The sequence below is a fragment of the Bos indicus genome, chromosome 17 (assembly GCF_029378745.1).
Source record: "Bos indicus isolate NIAB-ARS_2022 breed Sahiwal x Tharparkar chromosome 17, NIAB-ARS_B.indTharparkar_mat_pri_1.0, whole genome shotgun sequence".
Classification (NCBI taxonomy): domain Eukaryota; kingdom Metazoa; phylum Chordata; class Mammalia; order Artiodactyla; family Bovidae; genus Bos; species Bos indicus.
The window spans coordinates 34802942-34822721 of NC_091776.1; the positions used below are offsets into that span (position 1 = coordinate 34802942).

Genomic DNA, 19780 nt, shown 5'->3' on the forward strand with positions numbered 1-19780 from the left:
ATACTGTCAAAATTCAAATAAACATCTACCAGAGAAATGCATAAATACACACAAAACATTTTTTTTCCAAAAACAGAAAGTGACACCTACCAAGAGCCTCTATAAATCACGAACACTGCTGTCAGGCTATACTTCTAAAGCTTGGAAGAACTCTTTAGAAAAATGTTATCCCTATTTAGCAGGTGAGAGAACAGTTCAAGAGGTTAATGGCTTGCCCAATGACTCAGCTGATAGGAGGTAGTGTTAGTATTTGAAACTAGAGCTTACCATGGCTTTCCTTGAAGCCCCACTATTTCCCTGCAATTTATTTAAAAATACAGAATTTTTACAGTATCAGTATTTTAATTCTAACCTAGAAAATTACATTAGCAGAATTCAAAAAAATGGTGGAAAATGTTAGAAAAAGAACCTTTCTTAAGAGCTGGACTGGATGGAGAAGATCCTCCATAAATTCCTATTAAAACAAGCTAGTGAAGGGTGGGAGGATTAACAGCTATAAATATCTCAGAACTCCACCACAAGACAGATAAAATTTTCCATTTCAAAAAAAAGTTATGTTATAGTAATTTAGATTCAGTATTTTTACTAGACCTACGTAAGTGTAATAATGACAAAACCATTGTTTAAATAAGAGTTTTAGCTCTTCCTGTTCTGTGATGGTATCTTATCAAGGCCCAAGCATTTGGTATGAATATGTTGAAATGATGTGTAATCAACAAGGATGCTAAAGATAAATTCTTAGAGATGTGAAGCGAATGCTTCCTTCCACTGTAAACAAAATGACTGAGTCCATTTCTTGAAGAAATCAAGCTCTATTTATATTCACTCTCCTGAAATGGCACAGGCAGCCTTAGAAGGATAAGTTTATAATAAATCCCTGCATTTGGAAAACATTGTTGCTAAGCATCCTCTAACATTCAACAGAGTTTATATAATTCATGTCTCTGCTGCATAATTAACATCTCATGTTTTCTAAAAAAGCATGGTATGCTTATCTATGCTGTTAATTTAAAATATTATAAATTTTGAGGGAATTAATAAAAGGCTATGCAACTAATTAATTAGAAAGGCAGCCTAATCCCAGGACAGATACAAACATAGACATTAAATGTCAAGATGTGTCAGAGTTGAGCTTTTAAAACAGCTTGTCTGCTTGAGATAAAACGTTTCAAAATGCAGCTGCTCTTTGCTTAAAAAGGTGAACTACAAAACATTAGGCTTTTGGACAAGTCACCACTTATCAAACCACACTCTAGCTCAAAAATTAATTATACGGAAAATATAACATTTGAAAATCAGTTTCACACCCAGCATTCAACATCAAACACTGTATCTGCTCAGATAAAACAAGATACAAGTGTTGAAAGCAACACTACAGTAGTATTTCCAACTTTCTTATTCATTACAGACACAAAGTTTAAAAATATGGATAATATTCAATAACACTAGAATAGAAGAGCAGAAAAGCTGAGAGTATACACACTGCAAAAGATGCAGTATCACTCTCACAAACTCTGGAACAGACTGCAAATCTTCTGTCCTCTGGAAAACCATGCACAAACATATATACTACAAGGATTTTGACCTTTTGTATTAATAAACCACAAATAATAACCTTATGATTACCAAAGCAATCAGGAACATAGTTCACTTCAGTTTTATTAATTCTGAATCACTTCAATGTATGCAATGACTAGATACCCATGCACCACTTTTGTTAAAAACAGCAGAGTTTCCCCAACTAAGAGGCCAGCTCAGAAAAAAGGAAAACCATCAGGCAGCCAACACACAAAAAACGCAAAGAACATGTATGTCCGCAAGGCATAAACAAGCAGATGTTCTAGGAAAAACACGTCTATATTCTTCTTTGTATTCTTCATTGTTAACCCTCAATTATTTCCTTAATTGTGGCTTTCTAGCTTTCAGAATTATTTTCATTTTACCTGTTACTTTAAATTAATTTGTATTGGAGTACAGCCGCTTTACAATGTTGTTTTAGTTTCTGCCGTAGAACAAAGTGAATCAGCTATATGTATACATATATTCCCTCTTTTTTGTTATTTCCTTCCCATTTAGATCACTGAAGAGAATTCAGTAGAGTTCCCTGTGATATACAGCAGGTTCTCATTAGTTATCTGCTTTATACATAGTAGTCTATACATGTCAATCTCAATTTTCTGATTCATTCCACCTCCTCTCCCCTCTTGTTATCCACACATTTGTTTCTCTACATCTGTGTCTCTATTTCTGCTTTGCAGATAAGTTCATCTGTATTACTGTTCTAGACTCCACATATAAGTGATATTACAGGATATTTGTCTTTCTCTTTCTGATTGACTTCACTCTATATGACAGGCTCTAGGTCCATCCATGTCTCCGCAAAAGGCACAGTTTCATTCCTTTTTATGGCTGAGTAATATTCCATTGTATATATGTACTGTATCTTTTTATCCATTCTCTTTTGATGGACTTCTGGCTGTTTCCATGTCCTGGCTATTGTAAATAGTGCTGCAATGAACATTAGGATGCATGTATCTTTTGAATTATGGTTTTCTCTGGGTATATACCCAGGAATATAGATCAGTGGAAGAGGATAGAAAGCCCAGAGATAAACAGACACACCTACGGTCACCTAATCTGTGATAAAGAAGGCAAGAATACACAATGAAGAAAAAGACACCTCTACAAGTGGTGCTGGAAAAGCTGAACAGCTACATGTAAAAGAATGAAATTAGAACATTCTCAAACACCATACACAAAAATAAAGTCAAAACAGATTAAAACCTAAAATGTAAGGCCAGACACTACAAACTTCTTAGAGGAAAACAAGTAGAACACCCTGTGACATAAATAGCAGCAAGATCTTTTTTGACTCACCTCCTAGAGTAAAACAATAAATAAAAACAAAAATGAACAGAACCTAATTAAAAGCAAAGGAAACCATAAACAAGACAAAACTCTCAAATGAGAGAAAATATTTGCAAATGAAGCAACTGACAAAAGATTAATCTCCAAAATATATGAATAGCTCATGCAGTTCAGTATCAAAAACCAAAAACCCAATCAAAAAATTGGTCAAAGACCTAAACAGACATTTCTCCAAAGACACAGAGAGACAGCTCAACACCACTAATTATTAGAGAAATGCACATCAAAACTACAATGAGGTATCACCTCACACTGGTCAGAGTGGCCATCATCAAAAAATCTATGAATAGAATTATTTTGCACTTTAAAGTTTTATTCAAAACCATTATACACACCTGCAAAACAAACCTGAATACTCATCTTCTAGAAGAAATGACATAGTGGTTCAGGACAGTAGATCACTATCACAAAAAAAACTCTAGGAAGAAACTCAACACTATCAGTCAAAGAGTCAAAATTATATAACCTAAACTTAATGCAGTTATTTAAATCCGTTACAGAGGAACTCCAAAAATCAGAGAGATGGGTGGGCCTTGATCAGTGGTTCTCAAAGTATAGCCCTTGGGATAGCAGCACTGGTATCAGCTGTAACCTGAGAGAAATGCAAATTCTTGTACCTGACCTGGACCTATTAAACCAGTAGGATGCAGCCCAGGTTTGTGTCCTAATAAGCTCTTCAACTAATTCTCATATACAAGTTTAACACAGGAGAAACACTGGCCTAATAATACAAATTCTTTTTCACAAGCAAGTACAAGACTGGCTACTTCAAATCACTTGGGAAATATTACAAACACTGATTCTAGTTCCCCACTTTCTTTCTTCAATCAAGTATGGAAAGGGAGCATGTATGTCAACCTAAGGCATGATAAGGTTTAAGCAACAATGACCTATGTCGGTGGCTCTCAAAGTGTGGTCCCCAGACCGAAAGCATCAGCAGCAGTTGAAACATGTTAGGAATTCACAGGCACCAGCCCAGACCTACTGAAACTGAAATTCTGGGAAAAGTGCACAGCCAGCCATCTTAGTAAACTGTAGTTTATTAAGTTCTCCAAGTGATTCTGATGCATGATAAAGTTTAAGAACCTCAACTCCAAGTGATCTGTCCGGAACTGAGAACATGTGAAATGAATGAATTCTGCAGAAGAGAATATATAATAGAGGAAGAATTAACTTGTTTACCGATGAATACATCTCCTGGATCTGGATTTTCCGTCCTCACGAATTTGGAGGTTAAGGTGTCTTACTTCCTACACACGCCAGTGGGAATTCTGAAGCTGTCCACTTAAACACAACCCAACTGGTGAACAATGAAAATGCCTCCTAAAAAGCACTGGTTTTAACCAAGATGTAGTTAAATCCACAGTCAGAACTATACCTGAGAAATCTTGTCAGTGGGAAACCCAAAATTGACTGGAACTATACAAAAAACAGCAGTAGTTATTTAAGGGGGCTTCCCTGATGATGCAATGGTAAAGAATCCATCTGCCAATTCCGGAGACACCAGAGACGTGGGTTTGATCCCTGGGTCAGGAAGATCCCCTGGAGGAGGAAATGGCAACCCACTCCAGTATCCTTGCCTGGAAAATCCCATGGACAAAGGAGCCTGGAGAACTACAGTCCACAGGGCTACAAGAGTCAGACACGACTGAGCACACATTTAAAGCACCACAAGACACTTCCTTGTCTGTCTACTGCTACCTATGATGGTAGCAATAATCACCTGGAGTTGTTCCTTTAGCATAGAGCAGTGATTTTTGAAGGCGCCAGAGGTCAAGAAGAGACGAAACTCACCAGGAGTTTAAAGACAAAACTGAACTCAATTCTGAGATTAATAAATGTTTTTATTACCCTACCAAGAGGAGTAGGGGCTTCCCTAATAGCTCGTCTGATAAAGAATCCACCTGCAATGCAGGAGACCCCAATTTGATCTTCCCAACTTAGGGAAGATCCCTGGAGAAGGGGCAGGCTAGCCACTCCAGTAATTATGGGCTTCCCTGATGGCTCAGCTGGTAAAGAATCCACCTGCAATGCAGGAGACCTCAATTTGATTTCTGGGTTGGAAAGATCCCCTGGAGAAGGGATAGGTTACCCACACACCAGTATCCATGGGCTTCCCTGGTGGCTCAGCTGGCAAAGACTCTGCCTGCAATGCAGGAGACGTAGATTCCATCCCTGGGTTGGGAAGATCCCCTGGAGAAGGGAACAACTACCCACTCCAGTATTCTGGCCTGGAGAATTTCACAGACTGTACAGTCCCTGGGGTCGCAAAGAGTCAGACATGACTGAGCGACTTCCACAAGAGGTATAGAGCGGTAACTATGTCTCATTATGTCTCCTGGTTTTCACATACACTTCCCAAATACTTATTGGGCATCTATTTTGTACTAGAAATCATTAATATTGCCTCTAAATATTAAGATTTTACCATGATTCTTTTTGTAAAAAATCATGATTCTAACTTTGTAATTCTAAGCTCAATGTAATAGTTGTGACCACTTCTACCTGTCCAAGGACACTCACTATAGTAAAATAAAAGAGAGGGCCACCAGTTCAAACTTTTCTAGGCAGTCATTTAAAAAGACTAAGAGCCATTCAATTTACCCTAATAACTTCTCTAAATTTGCATTTACTTAGGAGGAAACATTAAATGTCCAATTCTTTTTACTTAGAACTAGGAGAATCAGATCAGATCAGATTAGTCGCTCAGTCGTGTCCGACTCTTTGCGACCCCATGAATCGCAGCATGCCAGGCCTCCCTGTCCATCACCAACACCCGGAGTTCACTCAGACTCACGTCCATCGAGTCAGTGATGCCATCCAGCCCTCTCATCCTCTGTCATCCCCTTCTCCTCCTGCCCCCAATCCCTCCCAGCATCAGAGTCTTTGCCAATGAGTCAACTCTTCGCATGAGGTGGCCAAAGTACTGGAGTTTCAGCTTTAGCATCATTCCTTCCAAAGAAATCCCAGGGCTGATCTCCTTCAGAATGGACTGGTTGGATCTCCTTGTAGTCCAAGGGACTCTCAAGAGTCTTATCCAACACCACAGTTCAAAAGCATCAATTCTTTGGCGCTCAGCCTTCTTCACAGGAGAATACATAATCAAATTTACTATATGGCTAAGTTTTTTCTTCCTATGCTCAATGCACATATTAGGGATGCCCTTGATAAGTAAGATATGCCCATTCTATAGCATTTGGACCACAATTCTACTATTTTTAATGCATACAGAGTTTGAGTTGTTTTATCTTCCCTTCTGAGTCATACTATTAACCAAATGTATAATTTACTCAAATCCTTAGTCAGAAACTATAAAACTGTTTCAATGAGAAAAGGCAGTTGACTTCACAATCTGTATTAGTCTGCTTTGTAGCATTATTTCTAAGGACAGTGCAGGAGAAATTCCTGACGAAACAGTTAAATTCAGGCAAACAAGTATAAAAGAGATGACATTGAAGCATGGAAAGGCCAGGTATATGCAAGTAGCTCATGAGGTCAGGCCAGGTTTACTGTGTAACTTGGGTATTTCCAGGTTATTACCCATTTATTACCCGAACTTATTTAAGTTCATTCTACCCTTCCTATCTTTCCTCCCTCCCTCTTTTTCCATTTCTTTCTTGTTCTCTTATATCTGGGGAATGTCATATGTACAAGGGTACTTAGATATCATCTACCATAACTCCGTTAATTTACAAATGGAAAAAAACTAAGGTTCAGATAAGGTAAAGAACTTGCCCAAGACCACAAGTCTGATCTTAAAGGTATTTTCTACTAAAAATCCATTTTCTACTATAACTCCCCACCCTGCTGCCTCTTTAGGAATATCCCTTGCAAAACTTCTAGGACACTGTTCTTAAGCTTTATTCTCTACATAAAATTAGAGAACAACATTATGTAATACAACACAGGCTAGTATTTAAGACAGTATACAGAAACCACATTATTTTCCCTACTGGACACTTTAGCTCTGAGACTAAATCATTTTTAAAATTATGTTCTCAAAATCTGATGTATTGCTAGATTAGGGAAACAGAAGGTAAGTTTAAATACCTGATGATTTGAAATCATTAAGTCATATTAACAGCAGTTAATATTTATTTACTGCTTGTATATGCCATGTACATACATCCTTTTTATGTGTACATATCTTCAAATAAGCATTCTCTCCCTACCCTACCTTCTGACCCTTTCACAACTTTTTCAATTAAATGTAACACAGCAGTAGAAATTAAGTTTTCTTGCCATCTTCCTAAAGTTCTTGGCGGGGGGCGGGGGGCCGGGTTTCTATTTATATCTAGTATGTGACTAGAAAGTAGATGATCCTATTTACATCTGGTATGTGAGTTACCATATCACTTTTCCCTAGTTTTGAGCATGTATCTCACTGTACTGTTGTTGTTGTTTAGTCACTAAGTCATGTCTGACTCTGCAACCCCCTGGACTGCAACCCACCAGGCTCCTCTGTCCATGGCAAGAATAGTGGAGTGGGGTTGCCATTTCCTTCTCCAGGGGATCTACTAGACCCAGGGATTCAACCCACGTCTCTAGCATTGGCAGGAGGATTCTTTACCGCTGAGCCATCAGGGAAGCTCTATCTCACTGTATAGTTCTTTACAGATCTTTTTCCTTCATCAGATTGTATGTCTCTAGACAGCATGAATCCCAGAACCTTCTAGAATGCATGAAATCTATTAGAAAGTTGAAAAAGGATGCTGAAGAATGAATCCTTGCCTAGATAAGCAAGTACAAAGTAATGCTTAAAGAGTAATCCAGACTTTTCATTGTCATCTAATGGAATGAAGGAAGCAAAGTAAACCACTAATATTTCTGTTTCTTGATCAGCAGGGAATTCATTTTCATGATCAAACTCATCAATGCTATGAAGAACAAGAAACTAGGCAGAAAGGGACTCTGTCCAAGACCATAAAGTACCAGCAGAATGTTCATATTTACCTTGTCATCTGCATAACCTATAGTCCTCCCTAGCTGTGTGTCCTCTAAAATGGAAATTGTGAAAGTGACCAAATAAGAGTGAATTAAAACTTATTTTTTCTACAAAGAATTAATATATCCAAATTATCTCTTCCAAATATCTTTTCTATTCTTCCTTCTCAAAACTGTTTCCCTGCACACCTACGTCAGATTATAAAGATCAAATGACTAATAAAAGAGTCCAGAACCTAGTAAATTTGATTAACTATGAATCAAAGCTTTGCAAATAAAAGTTACCATATTTCTGTACCAAAACTGTAAAAAAAAAAAAACCAAAAAACTAAATTCCCAATTCAAGAATTCAATTTCTTTCATGACCTACAAGGGTTAAACTTTATTTAAAGCACCTTATGAAGATACTGGATAGGTCACACACTGGAACAGAATGCCACAAATGAAAAAAGATTCCTCCAAAATATAAAAGGACTTAGAAACATATGTCCATACTAGAGGAAAAAATAAATTTAAGGAACCTAAAATTACTGGCAAACTAGAAATGCTATGAGGTATACACCCAGTCTTAGAAGAAAGATATCTTTTCTAGGAAAGATGCCTTTTCTAGAAATAAATACTCTCAGAACAACAAAATCAAAAGATTATTCGACATTTTCAGTAAAGTCTTACCTGCCTGATCTTTGCGACCCCATGGACTGTAGCCTATAAGGCTCCTCCATCCATAGGATTTTCCAGGCAAGAGTGCTGGAGTGGATTGCCATTTCCTTCTCCAAGGGATCTTCCTGACCCAGGAATCGAACCCAGGTCTCCCGCATTGCAGGCAGACGCTTTACCGTCTGAGCTACCAGGGAAGCCCATCAAATACTTTAATAGGCTATAAAAACTGCTCTGATCTGATTACATTTTCCATGGCTAAAATTACCCTGAAAAAAAAGGTCTTAAGAGCTTACAAAGCAACTACAGTTATGCTGTGGTTAAAGTCAGAGTCAACTGATTAATAACAGCCTTTATACATGTTCAAACTGAAACATCACTGTCACATTATTTTGAGGTATAGAATTCTTAGGTTTCACTAAGTACTTTTTTAGCACTTCAACAAATACAAAGCTGCCCTGTAAGAAAAATTTTCATTCTCCAGCAAGCACTTCTCCCTATTTTCTAATAGAACAATATCAATAACACTTTCACCATCAATATTGCCATTAATGCATTGAGTTATGTGTGTGTGTGTCTGTGTGTATCTGTGTACTTAGGAAGAAAGATATGTAACAGTGGTTATTTTTAGGAAGAAGGATTAAGAGTGTTTTGTTTTGTTTTGTTTACAGTTTCCTGAATTACCTGAATTTTTTAAAACATATATATTTTTATGATTAGAAAAAAATTAGCTGCCTCCAATAGGAAAGTAATTAGATATAAATTATCAGCTTGTAAAGAAACCAGAGTTATTAAATCCATCAGTACAGACTCACTATAGCAATCACTCTCACCTGCTTCATTACACAAGGCTTTCAAGTCTGCTCCAACATATCCATGAGCACTATTTGCCAGCTGTAGCAGTTCAGCTTCTGTGAGTAAATGCGGTACCCTTCGAAGCAGTTTCTGGAGGATATCCAGCCTGTCTTGAGCATTTGGAACTCCAATCTCAATCTCTTTATCAAACCGTCCGGGTCTTCGGAGTGCAGCATCCAAAGCATGAGGGCGATTTGTGGCCCCAAGGACCAACACTTGTCCTTCGCTTCCTTCCTAACAAAATAAAATAAAAATATATTACATATTCTTGTGAAATTTTTTTAAAAATGCACTTGTTATATAGACAAGGATAGATCTAACTGTTCATGCTGCTAAGTCCTATCCCTTTTTTCTCAAATTTCATCATTCATCCCACATTTCCCAAAGCTCAGTCTAAATACCCCTTCACTTAGAAAGTTTCCAATACTTAACTCTCCATCTATTGTAAGTGATGTCTCTCCCACTTCTGGCATCTTAACTACACAATTCTCAGGACTAACAATCTATATAACATTTATACTCTATACCATATAGTTTTAACTGTTTTAAGTTGTTCTTTTCCCCCACTTGAAATTAAGATTATGACTCACAGTCATTAAAATTATGATCTACATGTGCTTCAAACAGAACAAGGCCCTATTACACAGCTGTCTAAGAAATCTTCATACATATGGACTGTTTCTTTTTTGTTTTGATAAATCTTCACATTCCTGAAACACACACAATATAACCAACACCCAAGTATCAGATACCCTTGAATACATATGGATTTTTACCCTGAGGATAAAACTTGGAACAATATGATCACAATATGCCATCCGTAGAAATTATCCAACATTCTATTCAGATGACCTGACCTAAGTGCAATCTCACAGAGACAAGTTTAACTGAAATGTAATTTGAAGTAAGAAAACTTAAACCTAATCAATTAAACTGGATGTGCCAACAGAAAATGCATGGACTACAATGAATCTACGAATTATGACTTTAAAAGACAGAAATATAGGCCCTTAAACATTTCCAGGCCAAAACATTAGTGTCACATGCTTGCTCCCAGTCCTGCCCAAAGGCAAGAACATCAGTTCACAGCAGGCCTATCCCAGTGGCAGAGAAAGAGATAGCAATGACATAGTAATTAAGATCCTCCAACACAGAGCCTTCTATCAGATTTCTACTTACCAAAAAACTACTAATTATAACATAGCTCTCCACATGTATTTTTAAGGATGAAAAGAGTGTTGTTTATAAACAAAGCATTTGGTCAGCTTAACAACTGTATTTCTTATAAATGGACAAACTGGTGTCCCACTTTATGTATCGGTCTCTTGAGAGTATTGTTATTATGGACCTATCCTCAGAGCCCCACTAATAAACTCTCCAATAAACTAACAACACTGACTCCTCCAGCTCTGTAGTGTGTGCGTGCTGTGTGCTCAGTTGTGTCTGACTCTTTGTGACCTCATGGACTGCAGCCTGCCAGGCTCCTCTGTACACAGGATTTTTCTTCTGTGTCTCTTGCATTGCAGGCAGATTCATTACCTACTGAGCCACTGGGGAAGCCTCCCAAGCTCTGTAAGCGGAGGTCCAAACCTGGGACATTATAATCACACCCAGGTTCTTCCCTAAGACTGAGAACCAGGTGGTCATCCAGACTGCCGTAAGCAACAACCCTTCTCTTAGGTTATTCTTGAAATTGTAGCACAGGTAAGCAAGTAACAGAAATAATAACCAAAAGTTTGTTATTTTCATATGTTCAGTTTCTATCAATAGGCAGTAAAACCAAGAGGCTCCAACTCTCTAGTTTTTTAATGTGCAAAAGGATGTGGGACTCCATGATTTCTAAAATTTCTTTAGGCTCTAATATATTAAGATTCTAAAAACTGAGTTCTTTACAATCTTGTGTAAGAAGTGTATTCTGATAAATGCCTGCCAGGAGTCTGAATTTTTTCTTCATTTCTCTTCCCTATTAGTTCTACTGATCTTCCTTTCATAATCAGCACATAGTTCTTATTAATATAAGATTGCATGCACTATATACAAAGAATTTGGTAACATGAGTAAACTTTTTTTTTAAATGTTGTACCTTTCCCATGATTCTCACTTTGTCCTTTCACTTGCAAAACTTAAAGCTCTCCCACCAAACTAATTTTTACAAGAGTTATATGAGATTTACTCATGAAATTTCTTAGTAAATTCCCCTTAAGTTTAACTGCTAAATTTTCCTTACTGATTTTTACTTCAGGTTTTTAGGTTAATACCATTTATTAAAAAAAAAAATTTATCAATGTAAATAATTTTATATGCTAGAAAAACACTGCCAGGTTATACTGTCCTTGCTGTTACTAAGAAATTACTGGAGAAAATTATTTTATGGGTCTTGGTCCTCTAATTCTTAGAGCTAATATTTTTTCCTTTACCCTGCTGCTGCTGCTGCTGCTGCTGCGTCACTTCAGTCGTGTCCGACTCTGTGCGACCCCATAGACGGCAGCCCACCAGGCTCCCCCGTCCCTGGGATTCTCCAGGCAAGAACACTGGAGTTGGTTGCCATTTCCTTCTCCAATGCATGAAAGTGGAAAGTGAAAGTGAAGTCGTTCAGTCGTGTCCGACTCTTAGCGACCCCATGGACTGCAGCCCTAGAGATCCCAAAAAACTCAGACATACTTGATAGTTTTTGCTCCTACATTAAGGGAGCAATTGCTCCCTATTAAGAAAATATCCCCTACTAAAGAAATCAATACTGGTGCTATACTTACTGAACCAATGCCATCCATCAGTGTTAAGAGTGAAGCTACAACTCTTTTTTCCACTTCATTCTGAGCTCCTTCTCTTTTAGGGCAAAGTGCATCCAGTTCATCAATAAAAATAATTGATGGGTGCCTAAAAGTAAACAAGCAAAATGAATTCTCTAGTACACATCTAGCTTTCAAATTTGATATGCTGCATTTCAATTAAAACATTGACATTGTTTTTTTGATTGAAACACAATGCATCAAATTTAGAATTTAATTAGTATCAAAGACAAAAGCAACAGAATATGAAGCTGAAAAATCTTAGATTAATTCTCGCCTCAATTATTAAGTCACCAATATCACATGCTAGTAGATCTGCCCTCAACAAAAAGCAGAATACTGAGAACTTGTATAGCTCATGAGATGAGAGTGAATGCTCAGATAGAGCTTGCCCACTAAGGCCCCCTAAATTGCTATCTCTTGATCAATTCAGAAACTGAGGCCAGTGAAGCTATTCCTTGTGGTTTAAAGTTCAAGGGATAGAAAGTAAGAAATGCTCTTTATTATTTGTTCTTTATTTGTTTAAATTTCCTTTAGATAGTTTATATGTATTCTTTATATAACTATAGTCACCATGCTATAGATTACATCTCTATGATTTATAACTGAAAGTTTGTACCTTTTGGTATTATATTATGTAATTTAGTAACTTATTTATCTAAAACAATATTTCTAAAGATGTTTCTAAAATAAAATTAGATAGAACTGGATTAGAACCTCATTAAATTTATAATCTACTTCCAGTGCTAACTATATTTTTGTTCTATTTTTTCATGTTTCATATAAAGTGCTACTATCTCTACTTTCATTAATATAGCCTTGACTATATCCAAAAAATTCTAAATATCCAAAAATAAAGAATACCGCAGAGTGGCTTCAGCAAATATCTGACGTAATCTTGCTTCCGTCTCCCCGTAGAATCTGTAAGAAATAAATTACGTTTAAGGGCCAACTCTTATCATTTTTAAAGCTCTGCCTATAAAAGTTCATCTGACTTCAAATATTTTCAGGATACTTAAAACTACTTTAAAAAATTATTTTCTAAACTTAAATTTTATACACATTAAAAGCAAATTTAACATTTCAGTGTGAAACATCCAGACAGATTAGCCATTTTTTAAAAACTACATTTAAGAAGTATATCTAATAATATTGTTTACTCTTAATTTATGCACCTACTTGCTTATAATTTCAGGGCCATTAATTACAGAAACATAGGCACCAACTTCATTAGCAACAGCCCTGGCAATCATTGTCTTTCCAGTACCCGGAGGGCCATAGAGTAACACTCCTCTAGGGGGAGGAATTCCTAGAAGAAGTAGAGAACACTGGATTCAGCATTAATAGGTTTATGGTAAGCATTGTCACATGACTTCAAACATGAGTTATAAAATAAATTTATGTGCACCAAAACTAAAGTAAGAGTCAGAACTTCCCCCCACCCCACCCCCGACACACCAACTAGCCTAAACACTCATCTCCGACTTTTTCTCTCTGTGTAGACCGAGCCAGGCCAGGCTGGTTAGTAAAAAACTGGTTGGATACCCACACGATCGTCATGCCCCAATCCACACAGCATTGTCCAATGACCAGAAAACAAAACCCAAACAAGGACATCCAAAAGAAGCCACCAATCCCAGTTTTCATCCAACTAGTCATCTCAGAGAATATAAGCATTACCAGCAAAATGTCAATTCAAGGGTTCATTTGATACATATAAAGATTCACAAAAAAGGAAAAAGCAAAAAAGTGGAGTAAGACATGGTATGCACCACATATATGCAGAGGATCTGGGCAATTATCTTTCAGAAGCCCTGAGTTTTCTAAAAGTCAAGTCACTCCCTGCACTTGTTTCAATACAAAGAGATCTGCATTCAGCTACACTGCCTAACAAAGAAACCCAAACTATTTAATGTTTGGTTTATTTTTTTAGTCATTACAGTTAATCTAGCATGGTACTTATTCCAGATCCAATACAAACAACTGTGGAAGTATGCAGTTAAAACAGACAAGACTATGACTGACTCACATTATACCCTAAAGCAGCAGTCCCCAATCTTTTTTGGAACCAGGGACTAGTTTTGTGGAAAATAATTTCTCCACTGACCAGGGGTGCAGTGGTAGGAAGACTGGGATGGTTTAGGGATGATTCAAGTGTTTTACATTTATCATGCACTTTATTTCTATGATTATTACATCAGCTCCACATCAGAGCATTAGGCATTAGATCCGGAGCACAGAAAAAGGCTCAATTAAAAGGCATTTCCCGAAACAACTCGCAACTCCTACCACACCTCCCAATCAGGAAAAAAAAACAGGAAGAGAAGGTGAACAGTTATTAGGTAAGTGCAATGAGCCAACTGCTTTCTAGTTTAACATTTCTGGGTATAATACACTGAAAAAAATCATACCATAACTCTTGAAAAGCTCAGGCTGTTTGAGAGGTAATTCAATAATTTCTCTAATTTCTTTCAGCTGACTATTTAAGCCACCTATCATGTCATAAGTTACTTTTAATTGATTGGCTTGGTCTTTTGAATTTGTACGGTTCTTTGTAAAACTGACTCTTGTTTTTGAAGAAATAAAATAAAAGGTATCGGTGTTGCTCTGTGCTCCCACGCTGGGTGACTTTAGCAATCTCTCTTCATTGACAGGTTGCTCACTTCCTTCCCTGGCAGACTCAAAACTACACTCGAGCCCTGTGACTTCCTCTAGTCCACGTCCACTGCCAGTCCCAGGACTCTGTGTACCATCTGACGAAATGCCACCAGCTTTATTCATCATTCTGTCATCTGGTTTGTAAGGAGTGCTACTTGATGCCGGCCGTCGGGGCACTTCCAGATCTAACTGGCTTAGCTGTAAGGATATATCCAGGGTGCTGGGATCTCTGCTGGACAGCTCAGAGGCCATTCCCTGGGCAGCAGTGTCAGAGTCATTCTGAGCCCTTCTCAACATTGTGCCATCTGCCCCTTTCACTCGCAACACCTGCAGCTTGCACGGTCGTCCATAAAATGTACAATACAGAAAGTTGCCTGGTAAAACCACCTTGCCATCTGGAAAACAATTTATTAGATATATATGTCAGCACAATTTTCCATTCATTTAAAGTTTGAATAGCAATTTAATCTATTAACATAATTATGCCTGAAAAGACTAAATCAAAGATGAAAAACAGAGGACCTAAAATTCCTCCCCTAAGATTACAGCACTATTTGGAGACTGAAGGAAAAGATGATTCTCTGAGATCCTCTACACTCAATACATGTATGATTCTATCAACTATATCCCCATATGGCCAGGCATTCCATGTTCAGCAATGAACCAACCTAAGATGGCACACCTAAACTAACACTCCAACATTCCTCACTGCAAAGAACAGAGCTCAAGGGTTAAAAGTTTCAGTTCTACCACCAACTGTTCACAGGTTAAGTCATATGTTCTCTCCACAGCTCAACTATCAGTCAATTACACAGCAGCTGAAGTTAATGCTGCTGAGGGGTGGGTGGGGGGAAGGAGAGAGAGACTGCATCCCTATCTCAAAGGGACATTAATTCATTGGAAAGAATATTCTCTACCCTATTTCAAAGAAAAGTATTATGCACACAAGACCTAGAAGACACATTAGTTTATTTGCTGCTGCCTTGCTTTTCAAAATTTAGAAAACTATTAAAAATACATCTCACCTAGTTTTCTCAAAATACAACCAGCCAGTTGTTCTTCATTAATATCTGCATTTTTGTCACTGTGAAGGGTGGGAGAAATAAAAATCAGCATTAAGTATACCAGAAACTAAAATGTAATATAAAATGCCATGTACACAGTGATAACGCAGACCTAATCAAGAAAATCATTAGTTTACAACCTAGAAAAAATTTATACAATTTTAGAATGATTTATACTTTTCAGATACATCTTACAGCCATGAAATCATTTGTAATTTAGTTTCCTAGAAGCCTAAATCAATGTTTTTTTACTATCTTACGTATCACTTATACACACACCCCCCCCCCCCATATACTCAGGTGCATATATGTACAAGCGACTGAGCACACACATACATGTTTGTACATGTGGTGTACATTTATGCACTACATCTCTGGATGTAGTATATGTACAATAAATTAAAATGAAAAATGTGTTTTTCATTGTGTATCACAGCCAAAAACATTTTTAAAAAACCACTGGCCTCAATCATTTCCCTTTCTGAACTTGCCCAGCTTGGATAAAGGCTTTTATTAATAGCTTACTTTATTCTCTTTGAATCATTTATAAATTACCTTTAAGGAAATTTAAATCCTATAGAGTATATTATCTGAAGAGGTAAGAAGAAAGCAAGGTAATGGTACAATGGAAGTTTATTCAAGAGAAAGGGCATGCCTAAAAAGATGAAAACACCTTCTTCTGACCAATTACTGTGTTTTCCAGGAAGACTGCTTGTTTGATTACAGAAGTATGACTAAAAATCATTACACTTGTAAAGAAACACATCCTTGGAGAGTTCTCAGAACATGCATTTTTCCACCTCCATGTGTAAGCAGTCAGTATCAGGAGAAGCAGCCTATGGCTGCTGAATTCTGACAGAGATCACAGAGGGAGAATGTTTTAGCTCAGGAATAGGTATATTAGCAGGCCCATGTAGTTCAAATCTAAGCCATGATCTCAATCACATTATCAGGGAAAACTGATACAAACTTATTTGAGGATTCCATGTGCAAATTCATCTACTTGCTAAAATATGTTTGTAACCCCAAAAGCAATACTAGCGGGGCTTTCCCAGACATTTGTGAAAGAGAACAGAACAGACAAAAATGTGAGTTACCCAACACTTTCCCAGCTGAGGTTAAAAAAAAGCCTCTATTTCAACTCTCATTCAGAGGTGACCAGAGGACAGAAGCTGGGGAGGGAAGGGAGCAGTACAATATACAGCAAAAAGCTGCAGCTCCAGGACCAGGTAGAGGGGGGTTTGAATCCTAACTCTGGCACCTCTTAATGGGGTGACCTCAGGCAAGTCACTTAATGCTTCTTAGCCACTTATCTTTTCTAAAGTAAAGAAAATACAATCTACAAGAATGGGTTGTTCAGGGAGTTATAAGTTATAAATTATAATCTATGTAAGATATATATTTTCATATATTTATATATGTTAAACAAACATATACATTTTCATATATTTAAACATGTTACACACACACACACACACACACTCACCCCCCGCCAAGCAATGGTTCAGTATTTGTGGCAACTTCATGTAACATAACTACTGCAAATGATGATTTGATTTTTTTATTTATTCAAATAAAAAAGAAAAACAAGGAGAAAATTTCATGAATCAAATGTGTGTATAAAGAGGAAACTGTATGTATTTCCTTAAATACTTAAATTTATTTGTTTATAGAACTCTGAAACTACTTAGACTGTTTTTACTTATTAAACTTTGAATAGAAAATATTTGCAAATATGTAAAATATGTAAAAATAAAGTTTTGCTTTTAAAAAAAAGAATGTGCAGATAAAATCATTTCCACTAGAAGGAGCTCTAACACTAGTAATAAAATTTTTCAGATAACACCTGAAGGATTTAAGCAGCAGACAAAAATTACTAATTTTTCTTACTAAAATTAAGTTTCTTGTTTGAGTTCTGCTGCCACATTTAAAACACAAGATTCTTTAAAAAAAAAAAAAGCTTCCATTTAATACATATAAAGTCCCTCTATAATAGGTACCTGTTATCACCTAAGACTGCTGCGCCCTCAAGAGGTCACACTTGTAACTGAATATCCAGTCAACTGATAACTGACTAAAGGACTGTTTTGGAGAAGGCAATGGCACCCCACTCCAGTACTCTTGCCTGGAAAATCCCATGGACGGAGGAGCCTGGTAGGCTGCAGTCCATTGGGTCGTGAAGAGTCGGACACGACTGAGCAACTTCACTTTCACTTTTGACTTTCATGCACTGGAGGAGGAAATGGCAACCCACTCCGGTGTTCTTGCCTGGAGAATCCCAGGGACAGTGGGGCCTGGTGGGCTGCTGTCTATGGGGTCGCACAGAGTTGGACACGACTGAAGTGACTTAGCAGCAGCAGCAAAGGACTGTTTTAGAACAGTCTAGAGATTAATCCCATTTAACCTGAGTTAATTAAAAAATTACCATAAAATAATGAGCAAGTTACTTCTCACTGAGCCCATTCTCTCACCTGTAAAAATGGATAAACATGGATACCTTGCAGGATATTTAGAGGATTAAATGAGGGAAGAAAAATGGGAAAAGTGTATGCACTTGTGTCCTAGCACATGATTGGTGCTCAACATATGTTGTGTTCTCGTTTCCTTTCTGCCTTTTACTTTGTTGCTCACCAAATGTTATAAAATGCACTGAAGATATTTTCCTGTTTTTAAAAAGAAAAATAGGCCAAAGCTTAAGCTTGGGATCTACAAAAGTAGCAAAAGTGAAGAAAACATTTCAAAATCAAGCTAATGATTGAAAAATGTTTTGTGATTCCAGAACATAATATAAAATCCTCCAAAATTTTATAAACATGCTATTAAAGTATTAAAAGACTTTTTTTTAAACAAATTTTGGTAAGACTTGTATATGCAAACTGAGTAAAAACCCTAATAGATACAGAACGTTCAAGACGGTGGGTGATATACTTTAACCACGTCGATAGTCTTTCATAGGGGACTACTTAAAAATATGATAGATATAACTATTTTATTGGTTTGAATAACCAATGAGTTAAAATACACAATCACATATTTTGCTTGAGCAGTCTTAATTAAAACTTGTTTCTTGCCTACTCAAAGTAATCTACTACTGTCTTTACAATTGTAAGACAGGAAGCCCTGATTACACCACAAACCATGAGAGAAAATCACCATTAAATATCCACCAATAATAATTCCTCTTACCTAAAATGTCAGAGCACACTGTAATCACAGGTAATTAGAGAGCCTGTAGTCCATAAATGACATAACACCCATCTAGTCTGTGCTGTCTGATACAGTAGGTCACTAGCCACTCAACACTTCTGGCTATCAAGTGCCAAGAACGCGGCTAGCCCAAACTGAGATGTGCTACAAAGGTAACATAACACAGTGGATTTTGAAGGCTCAGTTTGAAAAGCAGAATGAAAAATCTTGTTAATAATTTTTTTTTACTTAGTATAAGTTCAAATAAAATTTTATATATTGATTAAATAAAATATACAATTACTTTCTCTTCACTTTTTAAATGTGGCTACTAGAAAATGCAAAATTACACGTGTGGTTCACATTTGACTCGTCATATTTCTACTGGGCAGCACTAATCCAGACAATCACCACCAATAAGAGACAAACCTGAGAGCCACGTCCAGTTCCTCAGCCTGCAGCACAGCACCCAAAACAGGCTGGACATGGATGGCATCACCAACCCTCACACCCACGTTCTTCTGTGCCACTTCACTCAGGCCAACCTTGCCTCCAGGAAATCCTGCCACAGGCCAGGCTGTATAGACCTGCCCAGAACAGAGGAAACAGAAAAATAAGAAAATACGTATTTGTAGAATATCATTAATTTACAAGAAAGAAAACTAAGCACAGTCAAGTACATGGCTCTGCAAAACACAG

At 37.1% G+C, this 19780-nt stretch overlaps 1 protein-coding gene across 8 annotated transcripts in view; it reads right to left on the bottom strand.

Moving 5' to 3' along the window:
- AFG2A (AFG2 AAA ATPase homolog A) overlaps window positions 1-19780 on the bottom strand; it is a 332309-nt gene that overhangs the window by 305002 nt on the left and 7527 nt on the right. For all 8 annotated transcript variants that reach the window (XM_070770143.1, XM_070770147.1, XM_070770148.1 and 5 more), the window contains exons 3-9: window positions 19511-19668; window positions 15857-15915; window positions 14585-15226; window positions 13353-13482; window positions 13038-13094; window positions 12138-12261; window positions 9363-9618 (exon numbers count right to left, since the gene is read on the bottom strand). In XM_070770143.1, coding sequence (XP_070626244.1) covers window positions 9363-9618; window positions 12138-12261; window positions 13038-13094; window positions 13353-13482; window positions 14585-15226; window positions 15857-15915; window positions 19511-19668 — 1426 coding nt within the window. The remainder of the gene's footprint in view (window positions 1-9362; window positions 9619-12137; window positions 12262-13037; window positions 13095-13352; window positions 13483-14584; window positions 15227-15856; window positions 15916-19510; window positions 19669-19780) is intronic.